Raw genomic sequence first — 19,939 nt, 5'->3', positions numbered from 1 at the left:
TGAGTGGATTTACCCAGAATCCCCATTATTCTGAATTTAGTTAATACAATTTCATGTTGTGTCAAATGCTTTTGGGACCTACACCAAGTCCGAGGGCTTTTCATTTAGTTCATTTAGAATATTATTTTAAAAGTTCAGCAGTTTGATCAGGCAGGATCTTCTAAAAACTTATGTGGAGTGCAGTTCACAGTATTATTGTAGATAATAAAGTTTGTAATACCCAATTGTTTCATTAGTTTCCGTAAATATTTTTGCAAAGTATATTTTTCTTCTATAAAAATTGAGTGCATCGTTCGTGGCGGAGGAGGTGGTGGCGGATAAGGAGGGTAGGTATGTGATGGTGAAGGGTAAGCTGCAGGGGGAGAAAGTGGTGATGGTCAACGTATATGCCCCGAACTGGGATGACGCGGGTTTTATGAGGCGCCTATTGGGCCTCATTCCGGGACTGGAGGCAGGGGGCTTGATCATGGGGGGGGACTTTAACACAGTGCTGGACCCCGGGCTAGACAGATCGAGCGCAAGGACCAATAGGAGGCCGGCAGCGGCAGAAGTGCTGAGGGGGTACATGGAGCAGATGGGAGGAGTAGACCCATGGAGGTTTGGTAGGCCGAGGGCGAGGGAGTATTCCTTTTTCTCCCACGTCCATAGAGTGTACTCCAGAATCGATTTCTTCGTGTTGAGCAGGGGGCTGATCCCGAGGGTACGGGAAGCTGAGTACTCGGCCATTGCGATCTCTGATCATGCACCGCATTGGGTGGATGTGGAAATGGGGGAGGCGCGGGACCAGCGCCCGCTGTGGCGGCTGGATGTGGGGCTGTTAGCGGACGACGAGGTGTGTAAAAGGGTCCGGAAGAGCATTGAGAGCTATCTGGACTTGAATGACACGGGTGAGGTGCAGGTGGGGATGGTCTGGGAGGCCCTGAAGGCAGTGATCAGGGGAGAGCTGATCTCCATAAGGGCGCATAGAGAAAGAAAGGAGAGGCAGGAGAGGGAGAGGCTGGTGGGGGAGCTATTGGAAGTGGATAGGAGATATGCGGAGGCACCAGAGGAGGGGCTGCTGGAAGAACGGCGCAGCCTGCAGGTCAAGTTCGACCTGCTGACCACCAGGAAGGCAGAGACGCAGTGGAGAAGGGCACAGGGCGCGGTCTATGAGTATGGGGAAAAGGCGAGCAGGATGCTGGCACACCAGCTTCGCAAACGAGATGCGGCTAGGGAGATTGGGGGAGTGAAGGAGAGGGGCGGGAAGGTAGTGCAGAAGGGGCAAGAAGTGAACGGGGTCTTCAGGGATTTTTACAAGGAGTTGTATCGGTCTGAGCCGCCGACAAGGAGAGGGGGAATGGAGGACTTCCTAAACAAATTGAGGTTCCCAAGGGTCCAGGAGGGGCTGGTAGAAGGGCTGGGGGCGCCAATAGGGCTAGAGGAGCTAGTCAAGGGAATAGGTCAGATGCAAGCGGGGAAGGCGCCGGGGCCAGATGGGTTCCCGGTGGAATTCTATAAGAAAAATGTGGACTTGGTGGGACCGGTACTGGTACGAGCCTTTAATGAGGCGCGAGAGGGGGGGGTTCTGCCCCCGACAATGTCGCAGGCTCTGATCTCCCTGATATTGAAGCGGGATAAAGACCCCGTGCAGTGCGGGTCCTACAGGCCTATCTCGCTTCTGAACGTGGATGCCAAGTTGCTGGCAAAGATCCTGGCAGCTAGAATAGAGGATTGTGTGCCAGGGGTAATCCATGAGGACCAGACGGGGTTCGTGAAGGGGCGGCAGCTCAACACGAACGTGCGGAGATTGCTGAATGTAATTATGATGCCGGCAGTGGAGGGGGAGGCTGAGATAGTGGTAGCGCTGGACGCGGAGAAGGCATTCGATAGGGTGGAGTGGGAGTACCTGTGGGAGACGTTGAAACGGTTTGGGTTTGGGGAAGGGTTTATTAAGTGGGTGAAGTTGCTCTACTCGGCCCCGACGGCGAGTGTAGTGACAAACGGGAGGAGGTCGGAGTATTTCGGGCTCCACCGAGGGACCAGGCAGGGATGTCCCCTATCCCCCCTACTTTTCGCACTGGCGATTGAACCGTTGGCGATGGCACTGAGGGGTTCAGGGGGGTGGAGAGGACTGACTAGGGGAGGGGAGGAACATCGAGTATCGCTGTATGCGGATGATCTACTGCTGTACGTGGCAGACCCAGAAGGGGGAATGCCGGAGATAATGGAACTATTAGCAGAGTTTGGGGACTTTTCGGGGTACAAATTAAATTTGGGCAAAAGCGAGGTTTTTGTGATACACCCGGGGGACCAGGGAGAGGGTATTGGGAGACTCCCCTTCAAGCGAGCAGGAAAGAGCTTTAGGTACTTAGGGGTGCAGGTGGCAAGGAACTGGGGGACCCTCCACAAGTTGAACTTTTCCAGGCTGGTGGAACAGATGGAGGAGGAGTTTAAGAGGTGGGACATGGTACCGTTGTCGCTGGCGGGGAGGGTGCAGTCAATCAAAATGACGGTCCTCCCAAGGTTCTTGTTTTTATTTCAGTGCTTGCCCATCTTCCTCCCTAGGGCCTTCTTCAAAAAGGTGACGAGTAGCATCATGAGCTACGTGTGGGCACATGGCACCCCAAGGGTGAGGAGGGTCTTTTTGGAGCGGAGTAGGGACAGTGGAGGGCTGGCACTGCCCAATCTCTCGGGGTACTACTGGGCGGCAAATGTGTCAATGGTGCGCAAGTGGATGATGGAAGGGGAGGAGGCAGCTTGGAAACGAATGGAGAGGGCGTCCTGTGGCAACACAAGCCTGGGGGCCCTAGTAACGGCACCATGGCCGCTCCCCCCCACGAGGTACACCACGAGCCCGGTGGTGGCGGCCACCCTCAAGATATGGGGGCAGTGGAGGCGACATAGGGGTGAAATGGGAGGTCTGTTGGCGGCGCCAATAAGAGGGAACCATAGATTCATCCCGGGGAACATAGACGGGGGATTTCAGAGCTGGAACAGGGTGGGCATACGGCAGCTGAAGGACCTGTTTATAGAGGGGAGGTTTGCGAGCCTGGGAGGGCTGGAGGAGAAGTTTGAGCTCCCCCCGGGAAACATGTTCAGATATTTACAAGTGAAGGCATTTGCTAGGCGGCAGGTGGAGGGGTTTCCCCTGCTCCCCAGTAAGGGGGCGAGTGATAGGGTGCTCTCGGGGGTCTGGGTCGGAGGGGGGAAGATATCAGACATCTACAAGATAATGCAGGAGGCGGAAGCAGCATCGGGGGAGGAGCTGAAAGCCAAGTGGGAAGGGGAGCTGGGAGAGCAGATAGAAGACGGGACGTGGGCGGATGCACTGGAGAAGGTCAACTCTTCCTCCTCGTGTGCGAGACTGAGCCTCATTCAATTTAAGGTGCTGCATAGAGCTCACATGACGGGGACAAGGATGAGCCGGTTCTTTGGGGGTGAGGACAGGTGTGTCAGATGTCTGGGAAGCCCAGCGAACCATGTGCATATGTTCTGGGCATGTCCGGTGCTGGAAGGGTTCTGGAAGGGGGTGGCAAGGACGGTGTCGAAGGTGGTGGGGTCCAGGGTCAAACCAGGATGGGGGCTTGCGATCTTTGGGGTTGGGGTAGAACCGGGGGTACAGGAGGCTAGGGAGGCCGGAATACTGGCCTTTGCGTCCCTAGTGGCTCGACGAAGGATATTAATTCAATGGAAGGACGCGAGGCCTCCAAGCGTTGAAACTTGGATTAACGATATGGCTAGCTATATTCAGCTAGAAAGGATCAAATTTGCCCTGAGAGGGTCGGTACAGGGATTTGCCAGGCGGTGGCAACCTTTCCTTGACTTTTTAGATCAGAGATAGACGTTCGGGGTCGTGGCAGCAGCAACCCGGGGGGGGGGGGGGGGGGGGGGGGGGGGGAGGGGGGGGGGGGAGGGAGGGGGGGGGGAGGGGGGGAGGGGGGGGAGGGAGGGGGGGGGAGGGGAGGGGGGGGCAGCAAGGGTCGTGGGGGGACACGCACGACTGTAACGCGGGCAAGCCTGCTCGCTGCTCATGTCTGAAACTGTAGGCTGCCTTGGTTGTTAAGGTTGCCGGGGGGGGGGGGGGGGGGGGGGGGGGAGGACTGGTGCGCGCGAGAGGGCGGGCGAGGGAGGGACATTTGCCTAGAGGGATTGTGTTGTAAATAATTTAAAAATTAGTAGGGGTAAATGTCTGTATGGAAAAACTCTTTCAATAAAAATTATTTAAAAAAAAAAAAAAATTGAGTGCATAAATTTTCTCAGATGGCCTGTTCTGCAAACATCATGGTAGACAAGCAAGAGACCTCTGTGCAAATTCATCCTCTTAAGTTGTTTTTCTGTGGTGGAAAGCAAGATATACAATCCTGGGAAATACCAAAAAGAAAAACATCTATTTTCCTAAAAAAAAAAAAGAACAGTACTAAGCTTAGATAGTTAGTTGATGCTCAACAGTTTCTAATGTTTTGTTTAAAAATAAGGCACCTTGTCGACTGGATAATGCAGTAGAGAGAGTACATTTTTTCTTGCAATCTGATTAGTCATCAGTTGGTCATAATGGTCGGGACTAGCTAGGTTGCTCTTCCTGTATCTTGTGGGCTTCCTCCAGGTGCTCCGGTTTCCTCCCACAGTCCAAATATGTTCAAGTTAGGTGGATCGGCCATGCTAAATTGCCCTTAGTGTCCAAGAGTTAGGTGGGGGTTACAGGGATAGGGGAGGAGATTGGGCCCAGAGGGTCGGTGCTGACCTGATGGGTTGATTGGCCTACGTCTGCACTGCAGGATTCTAGGAGTCCCAAAACAGATTCTAGGAGGTCTTATGGCACAGTGGTAGCATCCCTACCCTGCATCAGAAGCTCTGGGTTCAAGTCCAATGGCAGGACTTGTTGGCCATGGAAGGAGCATTTATATCGTCGTTCAACAGCCTGAAAATCAGCTCGGGGATCCTTCCACCATGTCCCCACTATTCCCCGAAAGGAAAAAGGTCTGAGAAGAGAAGATACGCTTAAATTTTCTCAGATGGCATGTTCTGCAAACCTCATGGTAGATAAGCAAGAGACCTCTGTGCAAATTCATCCTCTTAAGTTGTTTTTCTGTGGTGGAAAGCAAGACATACAATCCTGGGAAATACTGTACTATTTTCCTAAAAAAAGAACAGTACTAAGCCCAGATCCTCACAAAGATTTTTAAAAATTTAGAGTATTCAATTCTTTTTCCAATTAAGGGACAATTTAACATGGCCAATTCACATCCTTGCACATCTTTTTTATGTTGTGGGGGGTGAGACCCACGCAGACACGGGGAGAATGTGCAAACTCCACACGGACAGTGATCCAGGGCCAGGATCAAGCCCAGGTCCTCAACACCTTGACGATCCTCACAATGATCACCTACAGTGAAAATACACATTGCTCGAGAATGATAGCTGGTGCGACATGCAAAAATAATCAATAAATATTGCATTAAAATCTTTCCTCCATTGTAGCTAATATTCACTGTTGTTGCAAAGTTCAGCTTTGTAGTGACTGATGGAGGCATTGATGAGAAAGATGCAAGGGTCAACAATTAAAATAACATCCATTATACCCTTACAAACTGCTCGCAACGATTAAAACAGGCATGCTTTACAGCTCACTATAAATACCTGGCATTTTGAATAGTTTATTTTGATCCTTCAGGGTCCAAATAAAGACTAATCCATCCATCCCACCAGTTGCAAAATGTTGATTGTCTGGAGACCAGGATATGCAAAGAACTTTAGCGTGATGTCCATAGTATGCACCTTCCTCCTGTTGAAATGCAGGCAGTTACAATACGGCTTCTTGTCGACCAATATATATAATTTTATACGACTACAGTATCTTACTTGATTGTGCAGTGTAGAACATTTGACAGTTTATCAATATTCTCACACCGAGTTTCTTACTAATGTGGAAGTCTAAATAACAGTTTGTCACCTCCCACATTATTTATTTATTTTTTGGAGGGCATCACGGCAAACAGAAATTTCACAGCCACTTGTGTACCTCGTCATTGGGCCTGAACTGACACCAGAATTTACTTTGCTATGGAACACAGGGAAATCCAATTTTTATTTTTGACATTCCTTTCCGCATAATCATTCCAGATCTCCTAAAGATCTCCCTTGCTCAATGGAGTCAAACCATGATACTGGAGTGTCACAATTTTCTGGGAATGGCAACATGCAAGTCATTTCAAAAACAAAAATCAACCATCCACCATAGCTTGAAAACATTTAAATGAAAAACTATTGAAGTTACTGAGAAATTACACAGGTCTTCATCGTTTGCCCTACATGGAGTGTACACGCAGTAGAGACACACACCATTTGAGAAAGTGTTGACACGGCTGTCGTAACTGTTTGAAAATAGTCTTCTCAGAAATTTAGGCATTGTCGCAATTAATGGGATGAAAGATCTATCCACTGGGTGCACAAGATCAACCAATGGGTTGAGGGAGAACGCCTTAAACTACAACATAGTTCCAACATGGCAAAGAACAAGCACCTCTGGCCTGATCGATTTTGAGAATTCAAAGGAGGTCTAAGAACAAAGAAGAAAATTACAGCACAGGAACAGGCCCTTCGGCCCTCCCAGCCTGCGCCGATCCAGATCCTTTATCTAAACCTGTCTCCTATTTTCCAAGGATCTACTTCCCTCTGTTCCCGCCCATTCATATACCTGTCTAGATGCTTCTTAAATGATGCTATCGTGCCCGCCTCTACCACCTCCGCTGGTAAAGCGTTCCAGGCACCCACCACCCTCTGCGTAAAAAACTTTCCACGCACATCTCCCTTAAACTTTCCCCCTCTCACTTTGAAATCGTGACCCCTTGTAATTGACACCCCCACTCTTGGGAAAAGCTTGTTGCTATCCACACCTCTCACAATTTTGTAGACCTCAATCAGGTCCCCCCTCAACCTCCGTCTTTCCAACGAAAACAATCCTAATCTACTCAACCTTTCTTCATAGCTAGCACCCTCCATACCAGGCAACATCCTGGTGAACCTCCTCTGCACCCTCTCCAAGGCATCCACATCCTTCTGGTAATGTGGTGACCAGAACTGCACACAGTATTCCAAATGTGGCCTAACCAAAGTCCTATACAACTGTAACATGACCTGCCAACTCTTGTACTCAATACCCCGTCCGATGAAGGCAAGCATGCTGTATGCCTTCTTGACCACTATCAACCTGAGTTGCCACCTTCAGGGTACAATGGACCTGAACTCCCAGATCTCTCTGTACATCAATTTTCCCCAAGACCCTTCCATTGACCATATAGTCCGCTCTTGAATTTGATCTTCCAAAATGCATCACCTCGCATTTGCCTGGATTGAACTCCATCTGCCATTTCTCTGCCCAACTCTCCAATCTATCTATATTTTGTTGTATTCTCTGACAGTCGTCCTCGCTATCTGCAACTCCACCAATCTTAGTATCATCTGAAACTTGCTAATCAGACCACCTATACCTTCCTCCAGGTCATTTATGTAGATCACAAACAACAGTGGTCCGAGCACGGATCCCTGTGGAACACCACTAGTCACCCTTCTCCATTTTGAGACACTCCCTTCCACCACTACTGTCTCCTGTTGCCCAGCCAGTTCTTTATCCATCTAGCTAGTACACCCTGAACCCCATACGACTTCACTTTTTCCATCAACCTGCCATGGGAAACCTTATCAAACGCCTTACTAAAGTCCATGTATATGACATCTACAGCCCTGCCCTCATCAATTAACTTTGTCACTTCCTCAAAGAATTCTATTAGGTTTGTAAGACATGACCTTCCCTGCATAAAACCATGCTGCCTATCACTGATAAGTCTATTTTCTTCCAGATGTGAATAGATCCTATCCCTCAGTATCTTCTCCAACAGTTTGCCTACCACTGACGTCAAGCTCACAGGTCAATAATTCCCTGGATTATCCCTGCTACCCTTCTTAAACAAAGGGACAACATTAGCAATTCTCCAGTCCTCCGGGACCTCACCCGTGCTCAAGGATGCTACAAAGATATCTGTTAAGGCCCCAGCTATTTCGACCCTCGCTTCCCTCAGTAACCTGGGTTAGATCCCATCCGGTCCTGGGGACTTGTCCACCTTAATGTCTTTTAGAATACCCAAAACTTCCCCCTTCCGTATGACAACTTGACCGAGAGTATTTAAACATCCGTCTTGTCCCTCTCCTTTGTGAATACCGATGCAAAGTACTCATTAAGAATCTCACCCATTTCCTCCGAGTCCACGCATAAATTCCCTCTTTTGTCTTTAAGTGGGCCAATCCTTTCTCTAGTTACCCACTTGCTCCTTACATACGAATAAAATGCTTTGGGATTTTCCTTAACCCTGTTAGCCAAAGATATTTCATGACCCCTTTTAGCCCTCTTTTTTGCGCGTTTGAGATTCGTCCTACTTTCCCGATATTCCTCCAAAGCTTCATCAGTTTTGAGTTGCCTCGATCTTATGATTGCTTCCTTTTTCATCTTAGCTAGTCTCACAATTTCACTCGTCATCCATGGTTCCCTAATCTTGCCATTTCTATCTTTCATTTTCACAGGCACATATCTGTCCTGCACTCTAATCAACCTTTCCTTAAAAGACTTCCACATTTCAAATGTGGATTTACCCTTAAACAGCTGCTCCCAATCCGCATTCCCTAGCTCCTGCCGAATTTTGTTATACTCTGCCTTTCCCCAATTTAGTACTCTTCCTTTCGGACCCCTCTTGTCCTTGTCCATGAGTATTCTAAAACTTACGGAATTGTGATCGCTATTCCCAAAGTAATCACCGACTGAAACATCAACCACCTGGCCGGGATCATTCCCCAATACCAGGTCCAGTATGGCCCGTTCCCGAGTTGGACTATTTACATACTGCTCTAAGAAACTCTCCAGGATGCTCCTTACAAACTCTGCTCCATCTACGCCTCCAACACTACACGAATCCCATTTAATGTTGGGGAAGTTAAAATCTCCCATCACAACCACCCTATTGCTCCTACATTTTTCTATAATCTGTCTGCATATTTGTACCTCTACTTCATGCTCGCTTTTGGGAGGCCTGTAGTAAAGTCCCAACAATGTTACTGCACCCTTCCTATTTCTCAGCTCCACCCATATTGCTTCAGTGCTCGAATCCTCCATCGTGCCCTCCTTAATCACAGCTGTGATATCATCTCTGACGAGTAATGCAACTCCTCCACCCCTTCTACCTCCCTCTCTATCCCTCCTGAAGCATCTATACATTAGTGGGTGAATCTGCTTTCATCTCTAGATTTTCACCGTGTATATTGCTCTAGATTTCTATTATCAAAAACTTCAACATCAACTTTTTGATTTAAACAAAAATCAAATCAGATTTCTCATTCCTTAATCTTCTCCTGAAATTGGTCACAATGCTTGATGTGGGTTACATTTGTGCTATTTGCCTTCCCTTACTTTGCTTGGGCATTCTTCTTGCGCAAGCTTAGAAGCAAATGTCAGAAGGCTGTGCAAGTGAGCCTGAACTAGGTTGCACTTGCTAGCAAGAGTAACTTGAGTAAATGTTAAGAGTGGTGTCCCTGGGTATACTTTCCACCCCCACCAACAGCTCATCCCTTTGCCTTTTAGCATTTACTTAAAATTCAAATACATAGCAACAGTACTAGTATAACTTCTGGCAAAAATAAGCTGGAAGAAAGGGAAGGTCACCAGAATGAAGGATTATTCCCCCTGGTGACCACCCCTGCATAAATGATGGAAAAAATTGTTTTACAGATTAAGTTAAATATAGATTACAGCAAAGATTGCCTATTTGTCACAGAGATATTCTAATGCACACCGGAAACCAGTTGTGTAGCCCTTAAGCTAATCAAAACTTAAGTCGATAATGCACTGTAACCATTCTGTTCAGATATAACACTAAAAGACAAGAGTCATTTCTAAAATGATTGCAGAAATAAAATCACCTTGTATCCATCTGCGACATCAAATACTGTTATGGCTCTATTTTCAGAACAAACAGCAAGGTTTGCACCATCAGGCGAATAAGCCATAGCAAGCACTTCTGCCAAATGTGTAGAAATTAAAACACAATCTTTTTGCAATGTATTTCCTTGAATAGAATACAGATGCACTGCGGAATCCTGATGGTAAAAGAAAACATGTTTGAAAATTATAGATTATACAGTAACTTCCTACTTAGTCATTTTTAAAAGGCAGAACAAAATAATACTACACAGAATTTGCAAATGTCATTTCCTTGCCTATTGAAAATATTTCACTGCATCCTACTGCACCATGATGCAGTTTTCTTACTGACAGACGCCCACTTATTTAAAATCTATCTGCTCAATTATCAAAGTTACCACTTCCTTCAATAGTCACAGAATTTTAAAAGATTACTAATTCAAACATGCAGACAAATGCCAGAAAATTAAAATGCAACCGGAAGCTGAATATTTCAATAGAACACCAACATTGAAAATTAAATACATATATTAATATAAAATGTCATGCTAAAATTAATACCCCAGTGAGCTTGTATTACAAGCATATTACTACAATTTTGAAGGAATAAATATATTTTTACATTGGTGCATATTTGACAATATTCATGTTCACTGACTATGCATATTTGATGCACATTTTGGCACAACTACAGCTCAATTAAACAAGTAATAAGTCTCTATAAGAGGTTTATTCCTCAAGACTCCGTATCAACTAAAAAATATTTTCCAACAATGATAAACAGAAGACATATCTTACATTTCCTCCCACAGCCACAGTTCCTCCTCCAGGATGAATTGCTACACATCTCGGATCATAATCGACGTTCTCGATCACAAAGACTTTCTTCTTGTCCTTTAGCAGTACAATCTGAACAGATGAGCAAATTTAATACCGTTTTTACACAAGTCCTGGGTTCCAATTTGAGAATTAATACAACCTTCAGAGTCACAAGCTAAATAATTGCTTTTAATTTAACCAGTTAGAAATTATTAGCTAACGAATTAATTTTTTTCATTGAATTGGAGGCAGAATAAAGTTGTAATGATGTGCATTATATGTTTTATGGATGCACGGTGTACTGGGTGTGAAGGTCACAAATGCAGCCATTTGTTCCACAGTCCACTAGCTACTATTAAGATTGGACTTCATGTGCCTTGATGAAAAACTTGAGCACTTCAATCCTATAGCTAAAAATAAAAGCTATATATTTACACTTAAGCAAATGATGCAGTTATTCATTACAAGCACAGTTAAGAGGCTAATAAAATATTTTTTAAAAACTTTAAAATAATACCGTTATATTAGATGTAAAACTGCATGTTATCCACAAGTGGACAATAGTTATTACCTGCCCAATGCAAACGACCACTGTATAGCCACCAGGACCAACTGCAACACCCTTGGGTTGGGCATCCATCTTTACTCGGTCTTCAGTACTATAAACAATATGCAGTGAAAATATTACGTAGCTAGAACATAGATAGAACATATGCAAGCAGTACTGCTAACAGACATGTGAGGCTGGGATTTACTGCACAATTCATCATGTGTTGCGCAGTGGCAAGGAGTGGTCAGCCATTGACTGGTGGTAGGATCTTCTGGTCCCGCCATTGTCAATGGAGTTTCCCGTTGAATGCACACCTTTCCGCTATGAAACCCGTTGCGGGATGTGCCGTCCCAACAGGAAAGGCCGAAAGTTCCAACCACTGACAGAATTATACCATAAGTGAATAAATTCTTGAGGGGGTAAAATTCAAAGGCTCCTGAAAAGTCAGCACCGGGATTGCAATATGTAATTAATCCGTGCTCGTTTGACTGCAATGCAGGCAGCACTCCAACTTTCTATGGGCGGCACGGTAGCACAGTGGTTAGCACTGTTTCTTCACAGCTCCATGGTCACAGGTTCGATTCCCGGCTTGGGTCACTGTCCGTGCGGAGTCTGCATTTTCTCCCAGTGTCCGCGTGGGTTTCCTCCGGATGCTCCGGTTTCCTTCCACAGTCCAAAGATGTGCAGGTTAGGTGGACTGGCCACACTAAATTCCCCTTAGTGTCCAAAAAGGTTAGGTGGGGTTACTGGGATAGAGTGGAGGTGTGGGCTTAAGTAGGGTGCTCTTTCCAAGGGCCGGTGCAAACATGATGGGCCTCCTTCTGCACTGCAAATTCTATGATACTATGATTTGTTTCTATGATTTTAGTAACCATCCAGTGCTGACTATGCTGCTGATTGTCTGGAAACATCAGAAGGAAAAGACCCGAGTAGCTAGCACTACATAAAGTTAAAGTAAAAACAAAGTGCTCAAAATACTCAGGTCTGGCAGCATCAACGAAGGGCGTCTCAAGGTTAACGTTTTAGATCTGCGATCTTTCATTAGAATTGGGAAGAGTTAAAAGCCAATTCCATTTTTAGCAAGGAGAAAGATGGAGGGTGGGAAGAACGGCAAAAGGAAGGCCTGTGATAGGTTGAAGAGCAGAAGGGATTAAATGAAAAAATATCTCAGCGCTGGGCCAAAGCCATGTTAATGGGCAAGTAAATAAATAAAAGATCTGTGCCGAGAGTTCATGTAAATGGCAGCTGCAGTGCAAAAGTTATGGAAATTTGAAAAACATAAATAACCAAACCTACGATCAATCTAGAAGACTGCAAAGTTTCCAGTCGATTATTGGAGCTGTTCCTCAAGCTTGTGTTCAGCTTCATTGGAACACTGTGGCAGTCCAATGACAGAAAGGTCAGATTGGAAGCAAGATGGGGGAATTAAAATGACAGGAAATTGGGAGATCAGGATCACGCATACAGACTGGACAGAGGTGTTCAGCAAAACCAGCATTTGGTCTCTCCAGTGTAAAGGAGACCACAATACGAGGAGTGGATCCAGTATATTGAAACGAAAGTAGCACAAGTACAGAATGAGGTAAAGAAAGCAGGTGTTGCACCTTCTGCACTTGCATGGAAAGGGAAGGGATGCTGGAGGGACAACAGGATAAATTAGAGCAGGGATTTTCAAAGTGCAGGTGGCACGAGAGCATCAGGAGGGTCACAGAATGAACAGTCGCAGTGCTCCCGATCGTGGGAGAAGCGACGAACGGCCCATACTGGTTTTTAAACGCGGACGATACCCTTCCAGCCAGAAGGGGCAGCAGAAATCAGGTCATGCACCGACTATGTATGCTTGACGTCAAGCGCCCTACACGCCAGGCTATTGGCGCACAATCACGGAGAAGAGCTTCCTCCATTTTCGAACTACAAGAAAGAAAAAGCAACAGGATTGTGAAGATGGATTGTTTTGTTATAAAGGAAGAGAGGGCTAGTGTTCCTCCTGGCCAGGATCTCACAACTGAATATGGACAGTGCTGCCTTGGAGAGTCATTGCAGGAAAAAACAGCACTAGCGCAGCGCTGTACAGAATTCCAGTGCCCTGGTGAACAGCCAACAAAGAATTGAAATCAGGAACAAAGCAGTATAAAAATGTTTTATAGAGAAATGGCTTTGTTAATTGTGCCAATGCAAATCAGGATGCAAAGCCCATGTGCAATAAATGCAGGGAAGTACTGGTAAATGAGTTTAAAACCCTCAAGACTTCAAAGGCATTTAAAGACCAAGCATGGCGATTTGGAGGACAAACCAAATTTTTTCAAAAGATACAGCGAGAACTTCAGCTCTAGTCCTTAGCAGGAATGTAATATGGAATGACAAAACACAGCTAGCCTCTTATATGATACCTCACCATGTAGCTCAAGAAAAAAATGCCCCATACTGTAACAAAGAGATTAATTCTCCCTGCAGATTACACATGGCTCATATGGTCCAGGTCAGCTAAATAATGTGCCGTCCCAACAGGAAAGGCCGAAAGTTCCAACCACTGACAGAATTATACCATAAGTGAATAAATTCTTGAGGGGGTAAAATTCAAAAGCTCCTGAAAAGTCAGGAGTAATAACTTAGTAATAACACAGTAGGCTTGCCGAATTTGTGATATTGCTGAGAATTTAGAAGCCCAGTTTATTTCTTGTTTAAAGTCAGCACAGGAACTCTCAATACAACTAGATGGAAGTACAGACATTTCAAGATTGTGCAACCGTGCCAGTTTAACTTGGGTATGTTCAGCACAATGAATTTGTTGAGGATTTGCTGTGCTACCATGACATTACCAACCAGCATAATTAGCGCACAGATTTTTGAAGCCTTGTAGTTATCTGGTTATAAAGTGCGGGCTCGACTAGCTTCATTGGAGAGGAATCACAAGTGATGGGCCAGTCAACATGGCTGGGCAAAACAGCGGAGTTCTAATAAGGATTAGGGAGTAAGCTGGTCAGGACATTGTTTGAAATCATTTTCCTCCTTGAAAATCATGCCGTCTGGCTGATTTGTTTGGTGATGAAACTTGAATGCTAATTATGTCTTAGCTTGCAGACATCTTTTCAATTCTGAACAACTAAACTGCAAATTGCAAAGGATGATTGTTTTTGACAACGTAGACGCATCCCAAAAGTCATTGATATTGAGAATACAAAGCCAAAACTACTTTGACATATCAAAGAAAAGTGTTAGTCGGGGAACTATCAATAGCCTTATTCAGTCACATCTGTCTGCGCTAATCAACAGATTTTGTCGCTACTTTACAGAAGTTTCAGATTTTGAAAAGAGGCGAGTGAAAATCCTTTTGAGTTTGAGACCCCAGAGTTGATTATTAACTACAGCTGACTCCAAATGAAGAGACTGAACATCTGCACCTCACCTGCAGCACATTAAACACACGCCACAAGTCCATGAGACTGTCAGCATTTGAGACTATCATTCTGAAGTCGCATCTCCGAGGAGCATCCAGTGCTGAGTAAAGCAAGTATTTTGCTATTTGCCCTTCACAATGAACTACATGTGCGAAGTTGGATTTTCCATCCTCTCAAAAATGAAGACGGCACAAAGGAATTGGTTGAAGTCTGCACCTGATATACACATTGCGCTCTCTTCCTGTAAACCTGATTGGAGTGAGATTGTGAAGACCAAGCAGCACCACCTGTCACATCAAGGCAAGCAAAAACAGTCTGTTGCGAAGGTTGTCAAAACTGGATCCCGGGAGAAAGGTTTGAAAACACTGGATTAGAGTATCACAGCGGGAATAGTTTTTTTTCCAGAATATGAAAGCAGGGAGAGGGGAAGGTGTGCTTGGTGGTGGCGTTATGCTGAAAGTGGCAGAAATGGCAGAAGACGACCTGTTGAATATGGAAGCTGGTTTGAGGGGAATGTGAGGACAAGGGGAACCCTATTAAAGTTCTGGGAAAAACGAGCAAAAGCAGAAGAGAAAAAGAATGGACATGATTGAAAGCCTAGTCAACCACAACAGGAGGCAATTGTCCGTTGATAAAAATGGAAGGTGCAATAAATCAGTAATATAAAAGTTGCTTCACCTGAACAGATGCGATGGAGCTGGAGAAACTTCAGAAAATAAGGCGTCAGTAAATGTGGGATTCTTGTAAATATTGGGCAAAATATAGACAAAAGTAAAGAAAAGAAAGGCTTAGAGTCATTTAAAGCTAGCCTCCGCTTCTTACAAGGCATCTCAATACATCAAGTGCTGGCAGATATGTGGGGAGCATGACCTTGGAAACATTGGTACATGGGAGTGGGTTCCAAGGTTATTGGATGCTGCACTGAAGGCTTTGTTGGAGCAGGTGGCGAGGAGGGCAAATGTGGCCAGGAGGCTGTCACGGCATTCAGACCATAGAATGTACAGTGCAGAAGGAGGCCATTCGGCCCATCGAGTCTGCACCGGCTCTTGCAAAGAGCACCCTACCCAAGACCACACCTCCACCCTACCCCATAACCCAGTAACCCCTCCCAAAAGGGCAATTTTGGACACAAAGGGCAATTTTAGCATGGCCAATCCACCTAACTGCACATCTTTGGACTGTGGGAGGAAACCAGAGCACCAGGAGGAAACCCACGCGCACACAGGGAGAACGTACAGACACCGCACAGACAGTGACCCAAGCCACTCATTCAGAAGGCAGTGGAAACAGATAGCCATGGAGGTCAATACCCCAAGGATCGAGACACTGTGCTAATTTAATGACCTCTCATATTACTTAATTTACCATACAACCACCAGTCAGTTTTTTAAAAAGGTGGATGTTTGTGTTTAAAATGAGAAAGTGTTCATATTATCATACCTCATCCTTCATGCATCCGATTCCCTCTGACCCAACATACTCCTGACTTGCAAGTTGCAGGTGGTGTAAGTACTAATTCTTCTCCACCCCTCCCTAGTTCCACACCACAACCAAACTCCTTTGTTTCTTAGCCATGATGTGGAGACACCAGCGTTGGACTGGAATGGGCACAGTAAGAAGTCTTACAACATCAGGTTAAAGTCCAACTGGTTTGTTTCGAATCACTAGCTGATTCGAAAGAAACATGTTGGAACTAAACCTGGTGTTGTAATACTTCTTACTTTGTTTCTTAGTGCAACCTTGTGAGGGAACAGGATGATGCCAAATCTGTTAATCTGAGGAATTCACAGTTACTGATATTACATTTAGTGGAGCTGTTGAAATTCCAGCCCAAAAGCGACCATCGGGCATGCCCCAGTGTGACCATGGCTGCATGAGGAAGATTGCAGTTGTGTCAGAGGAGGGTATTCGTTTTGCCACTGTGCCTTGCTGTTGACACTCAACCAGCCAGCCCAAACAGCTGCCTCTCATGAATTATTAGGTCCAAAACACAGCTAAGCCCAGAGCTGCTAGAGGGCAACCTCCAAGACCATATATGGTGGATCATCTGCTAAACATCAGCAGCCATCCACAGCCAGAGGTAGTATTACGCAAGAACACGAGGACAGACAGTGGCACCCAGACAAGAAACACAATAAGGGAATACAAAAGAAAAATCTGTTGATTTTTGTATGCAATCTGACAATTTCATTTTAGAAATTTCTTTTGGAATGTTCAGTTTGTTACACCTTTAATTTTTGCATCATGGCAGTGACAGAGGGAAGCAAGGTGCAGAATGGTTAGCAAATGGAGTTGTATTAATGATATTGCTCTCTAGTTCTTCGCAGATAGCCCGAGTAGAAAGGGGCACCTCGGTTGCCTCCTCACCACCTCTTCTACCTCGTGCTCTTGCTTCTCAGCTGGTCACCATATAATTGATGCCAAGAGTTGTCTTTGTGTCAGAGAGGTTGAACAACATGCTACAGGCCATGAACCTTGCCAACTGATCTGCCGAATATTCCAAGATTCCCCAAATGTTGTTTCAACATGCCAATGGTTTACTCTACCACATTTCGTGGAGCAACATGGCTTTAATTGACGATATTAAGCCATGATATCTGGGCGAAGGTGACATCTTGCCAATATCAATTGCTCACCACTCCACTCTCAACAACATTGAGCAACATACACTTGTGTGCATAATCTTTCTCTCAACCCCTCTGCAGCCTTTGACATGGTCACCTACACCATTCACATGAAAAGCTTTTTAAAAAAAAAAATCACTCCCAGCAATAACTTCCTTTTCCCTCTGAGCTCTATAAACCCTGGGTCCACAAGGATTCATCCTCAACTCCCTCTTCCACATTCTGTCAATTGGTGACATCATGTGCACAAGTGAGATTGGTTTCCACATCTACCATTTGGAATCCTCCACTGGCAATGAAGCATACAATCCCTACAGTGCAGGAGGAGGCCATTCGGCCGATTGAGTCTGCACCGACCACTTGAAAGACCACTCCACCACTCTACTCCTGCAACTCCACCTAAAAGAAAAATTTAGCATGGCCAATCCACCTAACCTGCAATTCTTTAGACATCCAGGAAACCGGAGCACCTGGATGAAACCCTCGCAGACATGGGGAGAATATACAAACTCCACACAGTCATCAGAATGAAAACCAGATCCCTGACAGTGCAAGGCAGTAGTGCTAACCACTGCCACTTTGCCGCCCTGGTAAGACCCATCCAATAACAACAATAATCTTTTATTGCCACAAGTATGAAGTTACAAAGCCCCTAGTCACCACAATCTGGCACCTGTTCAGGTAAGCTGGTACGGAAATTGAACCCATGCTGCTGGCCTTGTGCTGCATTACAAACCAGCTACCTAGCCCACTGAGCTAAACCAGCCATTAATCTGCCTGTTTGTTAAATCTTAAATCTCCTCTGAGCACGAGACTGAAATATTGTTTTGGGCTCCCACTAAACTCCAGTCTTTTGCACTCAACTCCATTCCCCATCCCTGGTCTGCACCAGACCATTTACAACCACCATATTCTGCTTGCAAAAGCAGCTTTTCCAACCCCATAGTCGATACTAAAGGTGTTAACCAAGTGCAACTAATTGTTAAGGAGAGACCTTACATCCTAAAAGGACACGACTCAGCAAAGTTTCAGATTTTGAAACAGGATACATACTAGCTGATAACAGTAAAATATGCAACAATGTAACAGCATCTTACTTGTATTCTTTCTTGATTATATTTGTGAAACGCACATCATCATCCATACCACAAGTGACCAGCTCATTTGAGTCATTGACCACCATACATTGCACCTGGTTCGTGTGCCCTTTCCCTGCAAAAGTATCATTCTCTCCAGTTTGAGCATTCCAATTATGTGAGACCTTATTAGTCAAGGAAATATTAAAGCAAACACTTTGTCAAACACATTCAAAAGTATTGCATGACACATCTGAGGGAAGCAGTATAATTTGAGTGCAATCTTTATGGATTGATTCCAAGTTTGATAATAAGGTTTTTTTCTCAAAAATTAAATGTATTCAATAGAACTTCAACATATCTTGCATTTCTTTTTTTTTAAACAATGGAAAGGTTTTGTCAATGAATTATATTTAAGTGTAGTGCTTTAAAACAATAAATTCACACAGGGTGAGCAACAAAGCCACAGGTTGCAGGCACTGAAGAGGTATTCAAACGTCTGGTGTGTGAAAGAAAAAGCTGGTTTTACTGACCAGTCTATTAATAGATAGATAGATAGAGAAATACAGCACAGAACAGGCCCTTCGGTCCACGATGTTGCGCCGAACTTTTGTCCTAGGTTAATCATAGAATTTTGGACAATTTTTCATGGCCAATCCACCCAACCTGCACATCTTTGGACTGTGGGAGGAAACAGGAGTACCCGGAGGAAACCCACGCAGTCACGGGGAGGATGTGCAGACTCCACACAGACAGCGACCCAAGTCGAAATCGAACTTGGGACCCTGGAGCTGTGAAGCAATTGTGCTATCCACAATGCTACCGTGCTGCCCTTAATTAGTTAACCTACACTCCATTATTCTACCCTAATCCATGTACCTATTCAATAGCCGCTTGAAGGTCCCTAACTTTTCCGACTCAACTACTTCCACAGGCAGTGCATTCCATGCCCCCACTACTCTCTGGGTAAAGAACCTACCTCTGGCATCCCCCCTATATCTTCCACCATTTACCTTAAATTTATGTCCCCTTGTAATGGCGTGTTCCACCTGGGGAAAAAGTCTCTGACTGTCTACTCTATCTATTCCCCTGATCATCTTATAAACCTCTATCAAGTCGCCCCTCATCCTTCTCCGTTCTAATGAGAAAAGGCCTAGCACCCTCAACCTTTCCTCGTATGACCTACTCTCCATTCCAGGCAACATCCTGGTAAATCTCCTTTGCACCTTTTCCAAAGCTTCCACATCCTTCCTAAATGAGGTGACCAGAACTGCACACAGTACTCCAAATGTGGCCTGACCAAGGTTTTGTACAGCTGCATCATCACCTCACGGCTCTTAAATTCAATCCCTCTGCTAATGAACGCTAGCACACCATAGGCCTTCTTCACAGCTCTATCCACTTGAGTGGCAACTTTCAAAGATCTATGAACATAGACCCCAAGATCTCTCTGCTCCTCCACATTGCCAAGAACCCTACCATTAACCCTGTATTCCGCATTCATATTTGTCCTTCCAAAATGGACAACC

The 19,939-nt window shown here is 45.3% G+C and overlaps 1 protein-coding gene across 1 annotated transcript in view; it reads right to left on the bottom strand.

The window, feature by feature from the left end:
- wdr1 (WD repeat domain 1) overlaps nucleotides 1-19,939 on the bottom strand; it is a 76,550-nt gene that overhangs the window by 9,635 nt on the left and 46,976 nt on the right. The window contains exons 10-14 of the mRNA XM_038791650.1: nucleotides 18,432-18,588; nucleotides 11,334-11,421; nucleotides 10,742-10,852; nucleotides 9,943-10,119; nucleotides 5,617-5,761 (exon numbers count right to left, since the gene is read on the bottom strand). Of these exons, the coding sequence (XP_038647578.1) occupies nucleotides 5,617-5,761; nucleotides 9,943-10,119; nucleotides 10,742-10,852; nucleotides 11,334-11,421; nucleotides 18,432-18,588 (678 nt within the window). The remainder of the gene's footprint in view (nucleotides 1-5,616; nucleotides 5,762-9,942; nucleotides 10,120-10,741; nucleotides 10,853-11,333; nucleotides 11,422-18,431; nucleotides 18,589-19,939) is intronic.

This window comes from Scyliorhinus canicula, chromosome 3, assembly GCF_902713615.1.
Source record: "Scyliorhinus canicula chromosome 3, sScyCan1.1, whole genome shotgun sequence".
NCBI lineage: Eukaryota > Metazoa > Chordata > Chondrichthyes > Carcharhiniformes > Scyliorhinidae > Scyliorhinus > Scyliorhinus canicula.
Note: the sequence above shows the minus strand (reverse complement) of the source record. Positions and strands in the feature narration are given on the sequence as shown.